The sequence below is a fragment of the Chenopodium album genome, chromosome 24 (genome assembly GCF_948465745.1).
Source record: "Chenopodium album chromosome 24, dcCheAlbu1.1, whole genome shotgun sequence".
NCBI classification, from domain to species: domain Eukaryota; kingdom Viridiplantae; phylum Streptophyta; class Magnoliopsida; order Caryophyllales; family Amaranthaceae; genus Chenopodium; species Chenopodium album.
In genome coordinates this window covers 9,590,447-9,611,742 of record NC_137857.1, presented here as the reverse complement: position 1 = coordinate 9,611,742, position 21,296 = coordinate 9,590,447, and the positions used below count along the sequence as shown (strand labels likewise).

The 21,296-nt window shown below is 32.7% G+C and overlaps 1 protein-coding gene across 1 annotated transcript; it reads left to right on the top strand.

The window, feature by feature from the left end:
- The first annotated feature begins 14,825 nt into the window (after positions 1-14,825).
- LOC145611867 (1-aminocyclopropane-1-carboxylate oxidase 1-like) lies at positions 14,826-16,464 on the top strand. The gene is made up of 3 exons (XM_081667247.1): positions 14,826-14,957; positions 15,525-15,748; positions 15,857-16,464. Exons 1-3 carry the CDS (start codon positions 14,856-14,858, stop codon positions 16,437-16,439), a joined length of 909 nt encoding a protein of 302 aa, XP_081523373.1. The 5' UTR covers positions 14,826-14,855; the 3' UTR covers positions 16,440-16,464.
- Positions 16,465-21,296: the final 4,832 nt, after the last annotated feature.

The following is a 21,296-nucleotide window of genomic DNA, read 5'->3' as shown; positions in this document are numbered from 1 at the left end:
ATTTTTTTATATTAATTAAACATTTTTTTTTTTTTTGCCAAAAACTTGTTATTTTGTTTAAACTTATTTTAGAGGAAGTAGCTAAATAAAAATAGAGAATAAAATCGAAAGAGATGAATATGGTCGGGTGAACATAGCATATAATGCTATGTAACAGAAAGTTTCCAATCAAATAGCATAGAGTTATATTATACTGAATAGTATAATGCACTAAAGTAGCATTCGTATACAATGATCAAATTTATGTAATAACATTATTGTATAGTATAATAACATGGAATACATCACCAAATAACATAATACAAATTTTGAATTAACATGAAACAACAAAAACTTTGTATTTCATGAGTACAAAAGGATGTACATACAAAATAACATATAATTAATTTTAAAATAACATACATACAAATTAAAATAATAAAAAGTTTACACCGAAATAACATAAAATGTACACAACCTGGAATACTTTGTGCATGGTACTCCAGGATTACAAAAGAAATTGCGCTAATCTACATCTTTTAAACATCAGGGTCATATAATTGACATGAAATAATTTTTAAGGGAAATATATATAATTTCAAATCAATATAATAGGTAATAATCTTATCTTTCAATCTGTAAAATGATTTATAGCTACTTTAGTCACAAAAAAGCATTAAGATTTTACAGTCACTAATAATTGGTCAAATAATTAAGATAGTAGCTAATAATGCAAAGATTATGATTTACTTTCATTTAATGTTATGCAATCACATACATGAGACTACCTATTCGCTTAACCTTATAAAAATAATATTCAGTAAAAATAATTTATATCTAGTATTTCTATTTAGTAAAATTAATTTCAGTTCAGTAAAAATAAATTATGTTCGGCATTAATAAGTTTAGTTCAGTAAAAAATAATTTCACTTCAGTAAAAATCAGTAAACTTAAAGAAGAAATATAATAGCAATTCAGTAAAAATAATTTCTGTTCAACAAAAATAATATTCAGTTCAGTAAAATTAATTTCAATTCAGTAAAAATAATTTCATTTCAGCAAAAATAATATCAATTCAGTAAATATAATTTCAGTTCAGCAAAAATCAGGTGAAGTGAACGGGCCTAATTATCACAAGCAAAAAAATTATTTGACATTCTCATTACTTTTCTCAAAAGATAAGGATTGATGATCCATCATAAAGATAAAAAATAGTTAGACATTGCATATGTGTAGACACCAAATTGTGTCTCCCCAAAACCAAACCCAGTGATGAATACCTTTTGCGTAGAACCATAATCGAATGAGGTGAAAGTGTGAAAAGTCAAGTGTTGCGGTTAGTTTTTATTAAAATCCTTCTTTCTGTTTTCGAAAACCCACTCTATTTCATGAAAACGTCTATTCCAGTTTAGTTTGGTCCATGATAAGGGTCCAATAATGGTGTAGTTGGATGGGGCTTGAAAAAACCTTTCCAACGATATATTATAAGCCCAATTCCGATGAATAATGAGGAAGTTATGACCAAAATACTAAACTGGGCCCAAACCGGATTTTACCTACAACCCAATGATCATGAGGAGGGTCCAAAGGTTTAATCCTATTCCTAAACTAATTAGGATAGATTAGAATCTTCTATAAGTTTCTAAAATATCTTAATTATCCTTTTTTGAAAAGATAAGATCATAGAATTTGATTTGAATAAAACTTTCTTTTTTTAAAACTTTCCTAATTCTATTCGGATTTAAAGATGTTCAAAGATAGTCAGATATTATTTTCGTGCCTCATATTTTTTATCCAAATTTTATATGGTTGGATAGATCTTGAAATTATCTTTCCAATGATATATTATAATATTAAATCCGAGCTATAACGGAAAAGATATTAAAGATATACGAAACTCTATCCAAAACTGACACCGTCCTACTATTTCGTCCATATCTTTTTATCTACAAAATATTTTAATCTGATTCAAATTGCATTTGAAAGTAGACTTCAAGCCAACGACATATTATATGACTTATTTGGACTTCTAGATCAAAAGATATGATAAAAACAAAATCCGCAAAAACTGTCTCTGTCGCCAAACGACAGGTTTGTCGCCTCGCGACAGACTCTGTCGCCTGGCGACAAGGTCGGTTTGGTTAGCGACAGAGTGGATTTTTATTCCTTATCAAATTCTATGATTTTCCGGACTGTTTCCTTATAAATAGGGTCTCAAACCTCTGTTTTTATTCATCAACAATCAATTCTCTCCATCAACTCTCATCATCAATTCTCTCTATCAACTCTCATCAAGAATTACTTAATTCTTATTTTTCTCTCTATTTCTAAACAACCTTTTTACATACAATATTCCGCATTCACAAGATCTTGAGACACCTAGCCAAGTTCGAAGTTGCCTTCGCCCTAGACGTGAAAGGTTGATAATTTCTGAGGGTTTGGTCCAAAACTAGTCAAAACTTTATTTAATTTGATTTCAATTTAATTCTTTAATTCTTTAATTATTGTTTATTATTTTCATTGAAGTTTACTAACTTGTGTATTTTGTTATTAGAAAGAGATACGAGGCTTCAAAGTATGTAATCTTATTACTCTCTTTCAATGTAGAAAGCATGTTTATTATTGATTAATTCCTAGTATCATGTTAGGATGTTATTTAATGCTTTCTAGTATCATGTTTAGGTTGCCTCTTATTATTTCTAATATTATGTTATCATGTTAGTACCATGTTAGGTTTAAAGCTTTGATCTTTATTGTTTAGTGACATGCTAGGATTTGTTATTAATCTTGTTAGTATCATGCCTAGGATCTTGCTATCATTGAGCTTTATTATGCCTTATCATGCTATTATCGTTATTATTATTATTGCTTTATTTATTATGTTGCTTGATATATATTTTTTGTTATTGCTTGATCACACCTTTTATGATTGTTAAAGGGAATTTGTACTTGAAATCACGCTTAATAAGATAATTATTAATTTGGTTTAGGCTAATGTGATTTTAACTCAAGTGATCGCCAATAATAGTTTTGTTTTTGCATTAATATTCAACCAACATAGATAAACAGGGTAGGATCAATATAATGTTTGTATGTTATTCGAAAAGCGCACATGAATACGAGCAGAACAAAGTAGAGGCCTATTTTATAAGGCGGGTCCTTTCTTTTGTAGATTGGATTCGTACCCTCATCCCCGGACCCTATTTGGTTCAAGACCTTATGGAGTTGATGGTCCTTTTGGATTGTCTTTTGGGTTTACAAGTTCCTAAAACTTGTTGGCGACTCTTTTTGCTCTTTGTCTTTCCCTTTGGAACGCCACCGTACTTTAGTGTATGATCACAGTGGGGTTCAAGTTTGGGGTTATCATAATGCTTGAAATATTCCCTACAATATGCAATCATATCCATTCAATAAATAATCTATATCCCTATTCTTCTTTTTTTTTTCCTATCCTTACCTTTTTAAAAATTTAACCAAACACTTATAAATAGTGTTATCTCAATCATATTCCTAAAAATGTCTATTTACATATATACCATTATTTATGCATACGAATCACATGTCTGTCATTTTTTTTTCCAGCATAGCTTTATTTTTTTTTCGCCTTTTTGTCCCTACCTTTAAAACAGTTTGAGATCATGTTTAAGACAATTACGCCCTTTAAAATATTTATCTACTTATTTGTGCTCATTAATGTTATTTGACTCTTCTATTGTACTCTTAAAAATAGTGTGCAGATATTTAAACCATATTTTTTTAACATATATATTTCTCTTCATTAATTTTACCAACAACTAATAAAGCTATGACTTAAAACTAGACCGAAAAAGATTTTCGATACAGAGATATCTAGCTATGTGCGCGCATTGAGCGCGTTAGCTACCCTATTCTTTTAAATAGTATGAGAAAATACTTACGAACAGTGAGAGGATAATTATATATATCCTAAAAATGTTTGTTTACCTATATTACCTATTGATGATGCTAATTGCATCAAAGCTTTACTTTGTATGATTTAATGATTGAACTCTTATGAATAATATTTGGACAATTATACACTCTAAAATGTTTATTTACTTATTTTTGCTCATTAACGCTAATTTTTTTTTTTTAAAAAAAAATGTTAAGAATAATGTGCTGATGTTTATACCCTTAAAAAATATATATTTACATGTTTTGCCTCATTACTAAATCTAGATGCATCATGTAAAGATGGGCACGGGCCCGGCATGGTGGCCCACTTTTGGGCCGTGGGCAATGTCGTGAACAAAAAATTGAAATTCGGCACGAGTACGGTACGAGCACAGCGGGTGACACGGTCGTCGGCACGCCGGCACAACCCGTGCCACAGCCCATGCCCAATTATAGCTTATTTAATTAAGTTTATTTTATATGAACTTATTTAATTAATAAGTAAATAAGTTTATTTATATAAACTTATTTAATTAAGTTTATATAAACTTAAACATAAATTATTTATATAAACTTAATTAAATCAAAGAAGTTCGAAAAACCAATATATTAACATTAACATAAACATAAATTAATAACATTATTTATATAAACTTAAGCTGTTCAAAATAAAATATATACATCGATTTTTTTTTATATACATATATATATATATATATATTTTTAAATAAAAAAAATATACGGGTTTGCCCGCGGCCTGGCACGGCACAGCCTGCCAGGCACGTAGGCCGTGCCGTGGGCTGGGGTGTGCCAAAATTTGGCACGGCACGGCACGAGCCCCATCGCGGCACGACCCGCAACAATTCTGTCTAAGCTTTAGACTGGTTTTTATTATTCATTAAAATCTAGTATTTTTAAATTTCCACTGTTCGATATGATCCATGTTTAGATCTGTTAACCATACTACATATCCAACTTTAATTTAAACTTGTTTGACCAAAAACACGCGACAGCATGGCACGGCACGTTGCCCATCTTTAGATGCATGCAATGAGTTTTTCATATTTCAAAATATAGTATATCAACCATTTGAGACAAGTTTGTTATTCACACATTTTCAAATATTTATTATAATAGGTAATTCTAGGTTAGGTCTATTTGTGTTTAGGTTGTTATAGTTTTAGTTTAATTCGATTTTTGGCATAAATCAAACCATATTACAAGTCAAACCGGCCTAACCGTATTGACATAACTTGGTGCGATAAATTTGCAGTTTAAAAGTATTCTGATGCAGTAAAATTACACTGATATTTTAATTTAAAATCATATTTGTAGGATTAATAATTAGTTAGACAAAAAAAGAAATAACAAACGTTAGAAAATCAAGGTACTGTAGACATTAAAATGTGTCTCTCCAAATAAAACTTGTTGATGAATCAACCTTCACTTCCTAATTATTTCTTGAATATTTTAGGCTTTTTATGAACCCAAAATATTTCTTTATTTAGCCTCAACCCCTTTTTCTTTCCCAAAAATCCATAAATATTCCCATTTTCCCTTCTCATTGCCTTAGCCCCGAAATAAAGCAATTTAATTTGCGAGCCTCACAATTTTTATGCAAATCTGATATGGATGGATATCCCTTGAAATAACCTTTCCAGTGATACATCATAAGCCCAATTCCAATTCAAAATAAAGAAGATATGGTTCATAACCGACACCCTTAATTGCACTATATATACCGTCTATAATAAAATTTATAAAATACATTGACCTTATTTTAACTGTTTTAATTAGAAAATAAAATTCTACAGATTTTCAACAATATATTATAGGTCTTATTCCAAGTTCGGGATAGAATATGATAGATTAAGTATAGGGAAATCTAGCTGATAAACGACAACACTAAATTCAAGCATGTCAAGCTCATTCTCAAAACTTTTCTATCTTTTTCGTTTTGTTAAATTATAAATACACATCTAGTTAATTTTGGGTATCAACAAAACAACCTTCGAGATGACCAAAACTGTACAAATTCTTATTCTAAATCAGTTTTCCATGACTAAAAAAAAGGCTTAAACGTAGAGCTAAGATGTACAATTCTATTGCTCTTAACTTTATTTCTAACCTATTCAACTAATTCAAAGCTAAGAATCCAAAACAAAATGTAATGGCATTACCTTTTTGCCATGCACAAAGGTATAATCTTGAGGGTGATCTCAATTTTCTAACCCTTAGGCCATTAATCCAATTTGTTTCAATTTGATATTAATTATATTGAAGGATACTAAAACTTTATTTATGATGTAGATTTCAAATTTTCATTTAGAGAAAGTCCATCCTCTAAAGGTCTAACTCCATCCTGTTTGTGTCATCCCAAATGATCAGAATTTCTATTTTTGTCATCCGATCATCAATTCATCTAATTATTTGGAAAAAGAAAATTTTCTAGGGTTGTTCCCTAATTTAATTTCATTCCACCTTCCCTAAGGAAATGTCGACCAGCATACTAAATCTAGATGCGTGCAATGAGTTTTTCATATTTCAAAATATAGTATATTAACCATTTGAGACAAGTTTGTTGGGGTTTGGTGAGTCCGACTCACCGCAGAAGAAACCCGATCCAAGGATTTCGCTCGCAATAATTAAAACCACATAAGCATAACAAAATAAAGACAGAGTAGAATAGTAATTATACCTTTGTCGCGTGCTTCGCCCGACCACAAGGGCTCTTACTTGAAAGCAAGCCTCGATAATACGACGGCCTCCAGCGATGATCCACCCACAACACGACCACCGACGAGGGTCTATTGCCTTGGGGTTAGCAAGGCCCGACCAAGCCTGAGTAATAATGAGTTCAAGGGTTTTTACAAGGGTAATGCCCGATTCAACTCTTACTCAAGCATCATTCCCAATGGCCCAAGTTGGGTATTTATAGGGAATGATGAGAGTATGAAAATCTCTCCCATCAATGTGGGACAATGAGATTTTCACATTTTATTTTAAAGCTAAAATAAAATTATTAAGCAAACTAGTAATAAATCAACAAGTGTCAAGCATACATGAGGGAGTAGGTGAGGACCACTTGGAGAGGGGGGGACCAAACTTGCTCCCCGCTCCCTTTCCCAAAACATCAAAACCATCTCCATTCATGTCGCGCCACATGGCAGCCCCACTTGGGCACCAAGGCACCCATGTGGGCTGCCATGCTTGCGACTGCCACGCACAGCAGGCCCAGCACGAGCGTGCGGGCTGCTGCTGCTCTCGGCCAGCAAGCCCAGGACGATAAGTGCGAGCTGCTTGTGCTCTCGGCTAGCAAGCCGCGCACCATGAGTGCGGGCTGATGCCGAGGGCTGCTGCTGCATTGTGCATGCAATTGGCTACGGCAGCCATGCTAGCATTGGTGTGCTAGCATGCACCAGCCAGCCTAGGCTCGGCTTGGTGTGCATGCTAGCCACCATGCTAGGCATTGTGCCCCTAGCACTCAGTTTGCTCGGGGCATTCCGATGCTAAGGGTATTTTGGGAAATACGTTGATTTAAAACTGTTTGCACGTCTCGTCTTTTACTATTTTCGACTCGACTTTCGACGCTCGGTTTCGATGCTTTAAGCTCAAATTTCCAACGTTTAAATATTTATAACTCGGTCGACTCATTAATTCCTTCCGAATTAATTCGTCGCTTCGGTTTGTTAGTTGCTTGGGTATGACCCGAAGGGTTCAGCTAAGATTAAGCTGTAATATTAATTATACATTAATATTACTGATCGGAAGCGGCCTCCACCCAGGCATTCCGATCACTTGACCTTACTGAATATATTAGCTTTCTAATAATTCTGAACCCACTATCAGAATAATACACTTGTTCAAAGGACACCATTCCTTTCAAAGTTTGTTATTCACACATTTTCAAATATTTATTATAATAGGTAATTCTAGGTTTGATCTATTTGTGTTTAGGTTGTTGTAGTTTTAGTTTAATGCGATTTTTGTCATAAATCAAACCATATTACAAATTTACAAGTTTGTTATTCACACATTTTCAAATATTCATTAGAATTTCCTTTTGTCATCCATCTTCATTTAATCTCCTTAAAGAGAAAGCTTAGTTTTTATTTGTTTTGCTTTGTTTTGTTCTCTCCATTAGCGACTCTTTTCTAATTTTCTGGATTTTTCTCCATATTCTGGAATTTTGAATTTCATTTATAGATGAGAATTTTATAATTAGGGTTCTAATAATAATTAGGAAGGTAATTTGGATTCATATGAGTTTAGGATTTGTCATCAACTCTACAATCAGCATCAGCGCGCACATTGCGAAGGTCTTTAGGTCAAAAGATGCAAAATAGTTATGCCAAATATGCAAAATAGTTATGCCAAATATCACTGCTCACATCAAGCTAAAAGCGCTGGAGTGTGAGTTATGCCAAATATGCAAAATAGTTTTGGTTTTTATTATAAAAGTTTTGTTATTTTCTCTAAATCCGTGTTTTACAAATCTATGTTATTATTGTATATGTCGTACGACTATTCATTTATAAATGATACTTCGTATTAATATATTATTCATCTTCCCGTAAAAATAATATAATAAATAACACAACATGGCGTTATCCATTCCTTTATCAATAAGTGTATCAACAATGTCATTTGTTTTGGGGTTTTTTTTGTATGTACCCGAGAGGAGGGTGTGTACTTCCGCGGGAGACAGATCTGCAATGCAACACTCGAACGGCCTGGCACTAAGCGAAAAAAGCATTTGCCCACCGGTTCAAAACCCCTTATGCCACCGGTTTTGAGGAAGAGGAGAGAGGATGAGGGGACGAGAGAAAAGAGAATGAAGGTGGAGCGAAAGAGGAGGAGCGAAGGACGAGCTGAGCTGAGAGATGAGAAAATGGGTCTGGACGAGCTGAGGAGTGAGGAGAGATAAGGTCAGAAAGAATGAAGGAGGAGAGAGAAGATGAGGAGGCTAGGTTTTGGTAAAAGGGGTTACTATATATATAGGAAGGAACAAAAGGGGTGGGTTTTAGAGAAAAGGCCGATCTTTTTTTTTTTAACAAAGCCACCGGTTTGAACCGGTGGGATTAATATTTTACCCACTGTAGGCGTCGTTCGAAGTGCACATACGTGCATGTTGTGAATATGCTTGGCACTCATAGGAAGTGGGAATTGACATATACGATTAGGGACACGATTAGGGACAAGGAAAGTAGGGAGCCGCCAACAAGTTTTTAAGGAACTTGTAAACCGTTCACGGATCATAAAAGGCAACCACGATTAAGGGACAACGATAGGCAACAACGTTTGACCCATGAAGGTTACACCCCCATTCATAATCCATGAGATTACTAACTCCATATGGTTCGGAACCACGAAAGGAGGATCGGGGATGATGGTACGAAGTGAGTCATGGAGTCACATTCGCCCGTATTGGCCTCTACTCGATTCTTATTGTGAAAATTCCTGTAATCTCAACGGCATACAAACAAAATATTTAATTCGCTCCAAACTATTATTATGCTAAATTGGTTGAATATTAATGCACACATAATTCTAAAATATTGTGATCACTTGATTAAATAACAAGATTAAAGAAACCTAAACTGATTGTCCAAATTATCTTATTAGGCGTGATATTCAATTACATATTCCCTTTAAACATGCAATATGGTGATTATAAATAATAATAATAGAATCAACATTAACATTGAAAGCAATTCAACAATAATAGCGTTAGTCCAAATCAAATAAAAATAATCCTAATCATGATACTAGCAATAAGAAAATAAAATAAGTAATTAAATTAATTAATTACTCACATTCCGCGCGTTCCTTTAAATTGCTACATCATGAATAAATTGTTAGTAACTTCAATAAAAAATAAATCAAATTGAAATTAAATTAACTAAAAAGTAGAGTTGATTTGGTCCAAACCCTCAGTTAATTATACCTTTCACGCCTTGGTTTAAGGACGGAACCTCGGGTTAAATATGGACTCCTTGGAGTGCTTAGGGGAAGAATGATGTAATTAGGAATATAGGTTTGAGGCTTAGAATATAAGAGAAAGAGAAGAGAATGATTTTTGGTAGAAAAGAGAGGAAGAGAGAAGGATTTGATGATCAAGCTTGTTGATGATTGAAAAGGGAAGATATGACCTCTATTTATAAGGAAAAAAGAGGGGTCGAATCAAGAAAAGATAAGAATTCGAGTCGGATAAAACTCTTGCGATAGACAGCAGTTTTTGCGGTTTTTGTTTTTATCATATCTTTTGATCCAGAAATCGAAATAAAATTAATAAGATATCGTTGCAAAGCTCTTGAACTCTACTTTCTAAACCAATAAGAATCAGATTAAAATATTTTGTAGAATAAAAGATATGGCCGAAATAGTGGGACGGTGTCAGTTTTGGATAGAGTTTCGTATTTCGCTCATATCTTTTTCGTTATAGCTCGGAATTAATATTATAATATATCATTAGAAAGATAATTTCAAGAGCTATCAAACCATGTAAGAATTAGATAAAAAATATGAAGCACGAAAACAATATCTGACAATCTTTGAACGTCTTTCAATTCGAATAGAATTAGGACTTTCAAAAATAAAAGTTTTATTCAATTTCAAATGCTTTAATCTTATCTTTTCAAAAAGGATAATTAAGATATTTTAGAAACTCATAGAAGCTTCCAATTAATCCTAATTGGTTTATGAATGAGATTAAAACCTTTGGACCCTCCACATGATCATTGGGCCGTAGGTAAGATGAACTTAGGTTCGGTTTGAGCTTAGTTTAGTATTTTGGCCATAACTTATTCGTTATAACTCGGATTTGGGCTTATAATATACCGTTGGAAACCTCTTTTCAATCTCTATCCAAATATTTAATCGTTGGACCCATATTATGGACCAAAATAAGATGCTCAAAACGTTTTTATAAAAGACACGAAATGAATGATTTTAATGGACACGAAATGAATTATTTTGGGTTTATAGGCACGAAAAGAGGAGAATAAAGTTATGGTTTGGGAAAATGGGCTATGAATTGGATTGTTTATGAAATATATTGAATGGAACATGGATTTAAGCACTCTAAAGATTACATACTCAACCCGACCAATAATGGCGGTAAAAGGTTGTTCATCATCGGGTTTGATTTTGGGGAGACATTTTTAGGTGTCTACACCCACCGGTTCGGTTTGAACCGGTGGCAATACTAATCCATCAAAATCTCGCCCATTTTTCCCCTATTTTTGCCACCGGTTTTTGAAAACCGGTGACCATTGAGCGGTGCCTTTTTGCTTTTTTCTACTAGTGTGGTTACCTGCAAAACAACGAACCTCCGGTGTGCCTTTATTAGTTAGTGACCGGAAGAAGGTATTTTAGAGAGATAAGGGAGTGAAATTTTGGGAGTCATTGCACTTGGAGGATATTGATTGTATTCCAACTGATGTAAATTATCAGTATTTATAGTGCATTTGTAACATGTGCCTTTTAGGTTATTTAACCTAAGTAGATAGGCTTCCCATTGTACGGTTTCTAGAGTTATGGGCTTGAAGCCCATTTTTCTTCTTCTATCATTGAGTGATACGTGTCATGCTCTAATTGGCTCGTTGAGCGCTGAGCTTAGGGACACGTGTTGCAGTGGCATTGGTCCACATTTAATTTCAAGGTTATTTTTACCCTATACATTATTCATGTAAGATAAATGAGCAAGACATTATACTGAAAACAACACATACAGTATTTTATCTATTCATTTCTTTGCTTAAAAAATCTCTGCATTTTCATCATATCTTTTTTTATATTTATAACCAAATCAACACATTTTTTTTATGCAATGAGCTACAAAGGGTTACAAATTATAAAAGGGGGGGGGGGAATCTAACTCGTGACCTATCATACACAAACCATCAATCTTTGATAATCAAAACAACATATCTGTGTACTAAAGAACACGTGTATAGTAGCAACTACCGAGTGCACGATGAGTATCATACTTACATATATTTGGATTAGAGGTGTGAATTGGAATACAACATTCAATAAGGTCAGTCAGATAGGGTGTATGACAAAATTGAGTCCTGTTAAGTTACAAGTTCCAATATAATCGATTTTTTTTCAAGTTGGATTGGATCGAATTAGTAGAGTCGGTTTTTGACACCTCTAATTAAAGATGTCATTAATTAATCATTACACAATTGCAAATTTGGAGGTTTGTTTGTTGGTAAAGAATCTCTTGTGTGATATTCTTTGATTTCTTTGGTCCCTTCCAAAATTGTTATCCCAACACAAACAATAAGTCAGTAACATAATCATATTAGAGGGCTTAAATGTATGGTTTGATTGGGCATTTAGCTAGGCAACTTAAAGTTGGGTCAGACAATTAATAAAGACATACGGCCTTTTCCTAACCGAATCGAATCTCTCTCTTTTTTAACCGACCCAATGGGCTAACCAAAATATTGTCATATTATGCACATTTATGCACATGATTTAGAAAGAAACAATTAATGGATTTGAGAGAGACTGAAATTTCTGACATAACTTTATCTTTGACAAGGATAATGAGTAAAAATGATTAGAGTGGTTTAATTGGTATGTAAGATTTGAAAATGGAATTTAGAATTTAGAATTTAGAATTTAGAATTTAGAATTTAGACCTAACTCTCTATTCAAGTTTCAATATATTTGTTTGGGGGTTGGTAAGAAAATTTGGGGTCATTCTAAATTTGTCTTGTTAAATTGATCTATGAGTGGATATCACTCTATTAAACTTTGGCTATGTGTATAGGAGTATAGGTTCGCATGTGCGCTATGTTTTTCCTTTTAAGTGATTATTTTTTCTTTTTTCTTATTTAAAAAAAAATAAACAGACAAAGTAAAAAGAATAACTTTCAAATACGAGTGAGACATAGGGAGTACAAAATAACATGTCTACAAGAGGTGATAGTTAAGAAAAGAAAATTAAAGTGAGTAGAGAATAGTAGATGGGTATTTTCTTCAATATTCCCAATTTTATCTTATCAACAATTGAATATAGGATTCACATTATTTTTTATGAATTGTTTGTTTTAACTAATTTTCAATATAGTAGTTCTTGTGTGAGAAGATTTGAGCATGTTGAGCCCATAAACAACCCACATATGAGCATTCTTCTTGTCCCACACTAAAAAAATACTAAACACTAAAGGGGGAGTGTAGTGGTAATGAAATATCACATTGAAAGAATTCAAGAGTTACCACCACAATATAAGGCTAAGGGGCTACTCCCCACATTGCTATATGGTTATGAGGTAGAACCTCCTTGGTCTTGTAAAAGTGGTGGACTTGCACTCTCGCGTGACGGGTGCGGCCCAGACCCGTATTTAACATAGCAAATGTTTTTTCTCAATTGAGTTAAGTTTTGAGGCTTCCCCTTCTTTTTTTTTATTAACAATTCTTTTTATAACTATCTAACTTATATATTACTCTCTTGCAAGAGAGTGTTTTTTTTTTTTTTTAAGTTCGCTAGCTACGAACTATATTTATAATGGTTAATCATATTTTCACATATTAATATTATTGTTACCTTATACAATTAATATAATACTCAAACTCTTATTTCCACGCAAAACCTAACTCAATGAAGAAACTACTTTGTAATTCATTTGTAATAATGCCCATTGGAATTTGGAAGTGAGACTCCCAGTTTTTGACTTAGAGTGGTTTTACTTTTTAGGCTACATTCACTAATTAACATATTTAGACTTAATTGCAATTAAAGAATTAAGAAAATGACTCAAGTGCTTCTATACCTATCAACTAAAGTAAGTCGTTACTCGTTAAGGCTATTGCTTTAGGCCAAATTATTGCTAACTTTATAAATAAAATTATGAAATCGTATTCCAAAACTAATTTTGTGCGTTTGATTTTTTTGTCCAATGAATCTGTTACCACTTTTCGCATATTCCGAAATTACTTATATCATTAAATTTTGTTGTATTACAATTTATTAGGCCAGTAAAAGTAAAACAAATAAAACTACTCAATCACTTTAACAAAAATCAGAAAGAACAACTTAGCAAACACATCAAACAATAATTTCAAATTCTGAATCCAAAGGTGACTTGTGTTACAACAATATAAAGTATAGCAAAAAAAATTCAAAGAACAAACATGTACATACAAATTTTCGTGATTAAGATCAATAACGATTAGTTAGCTACGTCCCAAGCAGATAAAGTTTTATGAATCTCAAGACTCTCATACCTGGTTGTTTATAAGGGTAAATCAAATGAATTCAAGACATATTCTAACAACTTATTTATCGGCAGAAAGTTAGATATGTATATAATACAACCTTACGATTGATATAACCTATTCAAACCAATTATGAATAACAGTAATTTTATCCCAAAAAAAAAAAAAAAAAAAAAAAAAAAAATCAATTAATTAGTAAGGTAAAGCAAGATATTAATCCGCTAGCAATCTAGACCACAAATATGAAAATTTGGCTTCAGAATTTCGAACGTTGAATTATTTTTTTTTTATTTTTTTTATTTTATTTTTATTTTTTTGGTGAAAGAAATTATTAAAACATAAACGTACGTATTAGGTAAAGTTTAATAGATTATGTTTTGTAGAATTACCAATTACGTTAATTTAAAGACGGAGAACTAGGAGAATGTCACCCAAGTGACAGTTGAATTTGGACAAACTTTTTACCATGCATTTCTCATAACAATTTGTAACTACCTTAACGCAGAATCTAACACCCCAAAGATTACGGTAAATAAATTAATTAATTATATGTTCATCTTTAGTACTATAAGTTATTAATTATTATATTATAAGGAGTACAAAAAAATAAATAAAATAAAGTAAAGTTTGTTTTTTAATTTTTTATTTTCCTATAAATAGCCACTTTCTCAAAGTTACAATTTATAAATTATAAGTATCTCTAGGACTAATAAGAGAATTAAAGAGAGAAAATGGAGATACCAACGATAAACTTTGGTGAGCTTGAAGGTGAAAAAAGAGGTGAAACAATGGCACTTTTGCATCATGCCTGTGAAAAATGGGGCTTTTTCCAAGTAAGTTGTGTTTTATTTGAATAATATCGTAAAACATATAGGCATATAGCTATTTATTTGATAATGTCTTTCAAATCGTACTAAAATCAATAAACCATTCATTCATAAATTATGTGCGTGTATTATGCATGTCATATATTAGTAAGATATATCTTGAATTGATGGCACAATCTGGTATAATTTTCGTTTTAGAAAACATGTCCGATTAATTATTGATTAGTTATGGAGTCTAATTTAATCAATCTATATATATTACATAATAACATAAGCTTAAACTCACTAAACACGATTGTAATGTCACGAAACGCTAATAAAGATCGAATTTTTATAACAATCAATAGCATAGCTGTGTAAATAAAGTGTTCCAACTTTGTTACATGGTACATACAAGTCCTACATATAGTCACCCTCTTACTTTAAAATTTGTTACTATTTGGATGGTGATTGTCTCGCAAAAAAAAAGTCAAAACATGAAGAACACAGATCGAGGACTGAATAGATTCATAATTTATGCTTGTATTGATTGATTAAAATGGGTGTGATCATAACAAATAGTTACAATTTCAGATAGAAAATCATGGCATAGATAAGGAATTGATGGAGAAAGTGAAGCAATTCATCAACAAATATTATGAAGAAAAGCTGAAAGATGGTTTCTTTAAGTCAGATATTAGCAAGGCTTTGGAGAACAAGGAGAATACTTCTAACAAAGATTGGGAAAGCAGCTTCTTCGTTTGGCATCGCCCCGAGTCTAATATAAACAATTTCTCTGATTTCTCTGAAGAATTTCGGTTAGTTTACAAACTATACATCCATACAAAGTCATTTGTTCATAGTGTGAGTTTAACAAAATCTGTCAGAATCAGCTAATTAGTAAAACATATGGTTATGATCCGCAGGAAAACGATGGAGATTTACGTTGATCAGCTAGTTAAAGTTGCTGAAAAACTATCTGAGCTAATGTGTGAAAATCTTGGACTAGAAAAAGACCACATAAAGAAAACATTTTCAGGAATCAAAGGCCCTGCAGTAGGAACAAAAGTGGCAAAATACCCTGAATGTCCGAACCCTGAACTTGTCAGAGGCCTGCGCGAGCACACTGATGCAGGCGGAATCATTCTCTTACTGCAAGATGATCAAGTTCCAGGCCTTGAGTTTTTCAAAGATGGTAAATGGGTTAAGATACCACCTTCTAAAAACAACACGATCTTTATCAATACAGGGGATCAGATTGAAGTGCTAAGCAACGGAAGGTATCAGAGTATTCTGCATCGTGTTATGACAGGAAAATGTGGAAGCAGACTGTCTGTTGCGACGTTTTATAATCCTGCAGGAGATGCTGTTATTTCTCCTGCAGAAAAATTGTTGTATCCTAAGAATTACAGGTTTAAGGACTATTTGAAGTTTTATTCGAGTACTAAGTTTTCGGAGAAAAGTGGGAGGTTTGAGTCTATGAAGAATAAGGAGAACAAAGAAGCTTAAATGAGAATATGATCAAACATGTAACAGGATTATTTATGTTTACCAATTCATTGTTATTTCTTTCATTTTCACTCCTATTACAATTTTACTCCATTATTCAACTGTACTTATGAAAAAGTATTGTCAAATAATACATTAAGGCAATGTTTTCTTTTTGTTTATCACACACAAGCAAATGGCACTAAAAATTCGAAGAGAGTAAAAGTGATGAATCGCTTAAAGCCTAAAGGTAAGAAAACTAAGAAAGTTATGTTCTTCATGACTTATTTTTGTCAAATAACAAAGGATGAACCGAAAGTAGAAAATTTTTTATTAAGGAACAACCCAAAAAGAAAAGGGGAACGAAGCTTAAGGATAGAGCTGAAGGAGTATAACCGGGAGAAAAAAGTGTAATTTCCTCCATTCTTAAAGATCAACAAGGGCAAGGATAGGTGATTAAAAATCGGATCAGGCCAGGCCTTAACAAAACTTCTCGTGCCCAAACCCGTAAAAAAGTAGCGGACTTGTCAAGGCAAAGCGGGCTTTTTGGGCCGAGTTCGGGCTTTTTAACTAAAAATGTGTTTTTATACTTGCCCAAACCCGCCCTATTTTCGGGCTGGATTGGGCTGGGCTACCGGGCTGGGCTAATATTGATCACCTTTAGGCAAGGGCAACAAACTCAAATTTCGTCAACGCACTTTATTACTGCATATTCTTAGATGCACATTCATGCACCTAGAAATAGGTGTAACAACAGCACAATATGAACATTAGCTTTTCAAAAAGTAAACATAGGCATAAAAAATATGAACATTAGCTTTTCAGAAAGTGCGCTTAGGCATAAAAATGTATGATTTTCGATTTCTTATGTGGTGACTTTGTGATTAACTTCGATTGATTAGGTTATACTAGATATGATTTTATTAATTTTAATGAATTGAATTTTATCTGATTTTCTGCATTTTTTTTTTTTTTTTTTATCAATGAACATAATCATGCAAAATATGTGTATATGCATAGGTTCCCTTAAATGTGAACATTAGCTTTTCATAAAGTGAACATAGGCATAAAAAATATGAACTTTTGCATTTCAGAAAGCGAACATAACTTTTCAAAATATAACGTAAGCATTGGTTTTCTTAAAGTGAATGTACGCATTTAAATGGTGAACATACATGTAAAAAAAAAATATGAACATAACCATTTAAGAAAGACAACATATGCATAAATAGATTTAATTAATATTTCATGAACAACACATATTTACATTATGAATATTTGAAATTATATATGAACATATAAAATATTATTATGAATATATTGCATTTAATTATGAACATAAAAATTTGAAGAAATAAAAAATAATATGATTATGAAATATATGCATTATAAGTATTAAATGTTCAATTTTTTTTACTTGTTCATTTTTTATTATATGTTCATTTTTTTCATGTTCATGTTTTTTTTACTAATTGTTCATTTTGTAGAGTGTAGTGTTGATTTTGGCGGATCGCGGATATGTTGTCTGGGTTATTAATTTGGGCCGCGCGTTTTGGGCCTTCCCTTGTTGCACCTATCTTAGGTGCATAATACCAATTGATTTATTACTACTTCATAAGTTCTAATGTATGAGTGTAACTCAGAATAATGTTAGCCTTATATGAAAACATGAAGTTTAAAGCAAAATTTGGTTTCTATAATATCATCTAATAATAGTCCATTGGGCATACATCATGCAGTAGGTTGTGCATGTAAGCCGGCTAACCGTCATGTCAAATTTAATTGATCGAGCCAACTCACTAGATCCAAAGCCACAAAACATGTTAGTCATCTAGCCCTACTATAGGCCACTTTTAATGTGAGATTAGTGTTGAAACGAGCACATTAGAGTTGTAACACATTGAAAAAACAAGGTGGAGAAAACATTACCTTATAAAGTACAAGAGTGGATTAAACTCTTCTCCTTATGACTTTTAAGTGAATTAAACTCTTCTCCTCCTTCATTAATGGATTAAGTAAGCATCAAAAATCTAACAATCCAACTTGATTCATTTGATCATAGTGAAGTTATTATGTGGAACCTTTTGTTGTACAATCCCCGATATGTCACTCTTTTTGTCCCTATTTGTTTATCCCATAATGTTTTTTGATTCGTTACTTCTCCCTTTAGATGTCTTTTGCAAAAATTGATTTCGAACCAATCATACTTATGTGTGTATTCATCTGATTCATGTAAGCGAATTTTCAATGGGTTACATAAGTTTTTATGTAAGAAGGCTTGGAACACACGATGAGAGTAGCGAATTTTCAATGGGTTACATAAGTTTTTATGTAAGAAGGCTTGGAACACACGATGAGAGTAACACATTATACAAAGTGTAATCCTTCACATTGGCGAGCACTTAATTCATTTCTCCGTTGTTGTCTTTCTTCTAAGATTGCCATGAGCTCAATGAAGTTTTTGGTGACTATTTTAGACAATTTCTTGATGATCTAATGGACACTGAGGGTCCTGGTTCTAATAATGGGCCGCTTGATCGTGACAAGGCTATCAATAAATGGGCCAAGTTAAGAAAAGACAATTAAGCTTGGAAAATTTGTTCAAAAGGACCAAGAAAGAGGACACTTTTGTTCAGAAGGACCAATTAAGCTAAGAGTTTCTCAAAAGGACCAAATAACACAGTTTGGGTTGTTGAGTGGGACCTCGTTCTACTTTCAGGCAAGTCAACGCCGGAGTCCGGCGTTGACCGTCACGTGCTTTGCACGTGACCCATTAAGTTAGGTCAATTTTTTTTTCCTTTTTTTTCCCCTCATTTCCACGAGTTCCACCTAGAATTCCCAATTACCCCCTTTTACCCCATTTCTTCTTCTTTCTCTCTCCTTGAAGTTCGTTGTTCATGGCATTAACCTTGCTTTGCCATTTCTTGTTAAAAAAAAAAAAAAACTTTGCTCTACCATTTGATGTTGATGATTGTTAATAACAGCTTGTTGTCCACCGTTGATGTTAGCCTCATTCAAAACCAAACTCTTCATCCTCTCATGCTCTTCACCTAGCTTGTTCTTCTCTTATTCCATGCAAACTGCTCTTGCCTTCGGCACACTCATGTCATGTCGGATTGAGGCTAACACCCACAAATGCACTTAACTCTCTTCGTTTTGCCCAGATTCCTTTTGCTACAAATCAAATTTTGAAAAAAACACAAAAACGAAAAACATCACCCACATTCCCAAAATTCGACAAATTCGAACCCAATTCACAATGCTTACCTTTTGCCTTATCCTCAATTGCACTTTGGATGAATTTGTTAGGAGAAAGAGGACACAATTTCAGATTCAACTGAACCTAGGGTAAGTTATTCGAGGAGAGAGAAAGAAGAATCAGAAAATTTGGGGGAAAAGGTGAATTTTGGGGGAAATTCGTGAAGAGTAATGGGAAAAAAAGGGAAAAAAAAATAAATTTTTGACCCAACTTCATGAGCCACGTGACTAGCACGTGATAGTCAACGCCGGACTTCGGCATTGACTTGCCTGAAAATGCGATATGGTCCCACTCAACAACTCAAAGTGTGTTTTGTGGTCCTTTATAACAACTTTTGGCTTAATTGATCCTTTTGAACAAAAGTGTCCTCTTTCTTGGTCCTTTTGAACAAATTTTCCATTAAGCTTAGATAACTTTATGTTTCGTCGAAAAAAATGTTGATTTTCTAGTTTTGATAGAAGCTAATTAGATGTTTTGAATGGAGGAACATAACCTTAATTGTAAAAAGACAAACCAGCAACAACACGTGTCATCTCCTATAGTGTCTTTAGTATTTTGTTTATTTATAAATTAAAAAAAAATATTTAAGAAAAGGGAATCTAATGGTTTAAAAACATTTTTTCGGCAAATCGTCACTGTTCTCAGTCTTCTTAGTGGTTTTGGGCCACCTGATAAATTTAGCCATTAGTTGAATGACTAGCATGAAAGCATGGTCGATCCATCATAATTTTGAACCTCTTTCATGTAAAATGTGAAAATATCCATTCTAGCTAGGTGTCAACGTCATGGCATAAATTAATGGCCCTTAGTTAAGTGTTATAAAGTCTTCGCACAAAGAGGGTATATAAGTGGGTCAAGTGACAATGACCAAAAAGATTGGTATCTATCTTAGCCATCTTAGGTAGTTCATTCAATTTTGATAGTGATGCAATTATGGTGCTAAACCAGTGAATTTAAAAGGAGTAACTGTATTACTAGCAACATACTACGGTGGATAAAATTCTACACAGAGGAAAAAAAAGACCGATAGATCATGGACTAGTCGCTGACATCCCTGCGTCATAATAATAATAATAATACTAATGTTGTCCTACAAATATACATAAAAAGTCTTTTTTTTTTTTTTTTTTTTTTTTTTTTTTTGAGGAAAACATAAAAAGTAATTCATCTCTTTGTTTTTGCGTGATTCAATAGCTGCATACATTGAAAGTGACAATCTTGTATGAATTGAAAGTTATCTTTTTTAATTTGGTAAAGAACAAGATGATGAGTTGATGACTTTTAATATTGAGAGGTGTTGATATATGTCATCCACATGCTGCTACTCGTGAGGATGGAAATATGAGTTGAGGAATACCTTTAGCTTTTCCCTTGTGGCAAAGGACAAACTATAATAAAAATTTCCATAAAAAGTGTGTAAAATTTCCACATAAAAATAAGCATGTTAATTATTCCAAAATAAAGTGAATGTTTACTTACAGCATGTTCTGATTTACTGAAAACAATTAAACTAATCTGAACTAATTGAGGTTATACTGAACTAAACTGAATAGAACTGGAATGAATTGAATTGTTTATGAGATAAGAAAATTAGAAAGTGAATTGTACTGAACTGAACT

Coding starts and splice junctions, on each gene's coding strand:
- LOC145611867 (XM_081667247.1), top strand. CDS start 14,856: ATGGAGATACCAACGATAAACTTTGGTGAGCTTGAAGGTGAAAAAAGA. Junction 14,958..15,524: donor AAAAATGGGGCTTTTTCCAA/GTAAGTTGTGTT, acceptor TTACAATTTCAG/ATAGAAAATCATGGCATAGA. Junction 15,749..15,856: donor GATTTCTCTGAAGAATTTCG/GTTAGTTTACAA, acceptor TATGATCCGCAG/GAAAACGATGGAGATTTACG.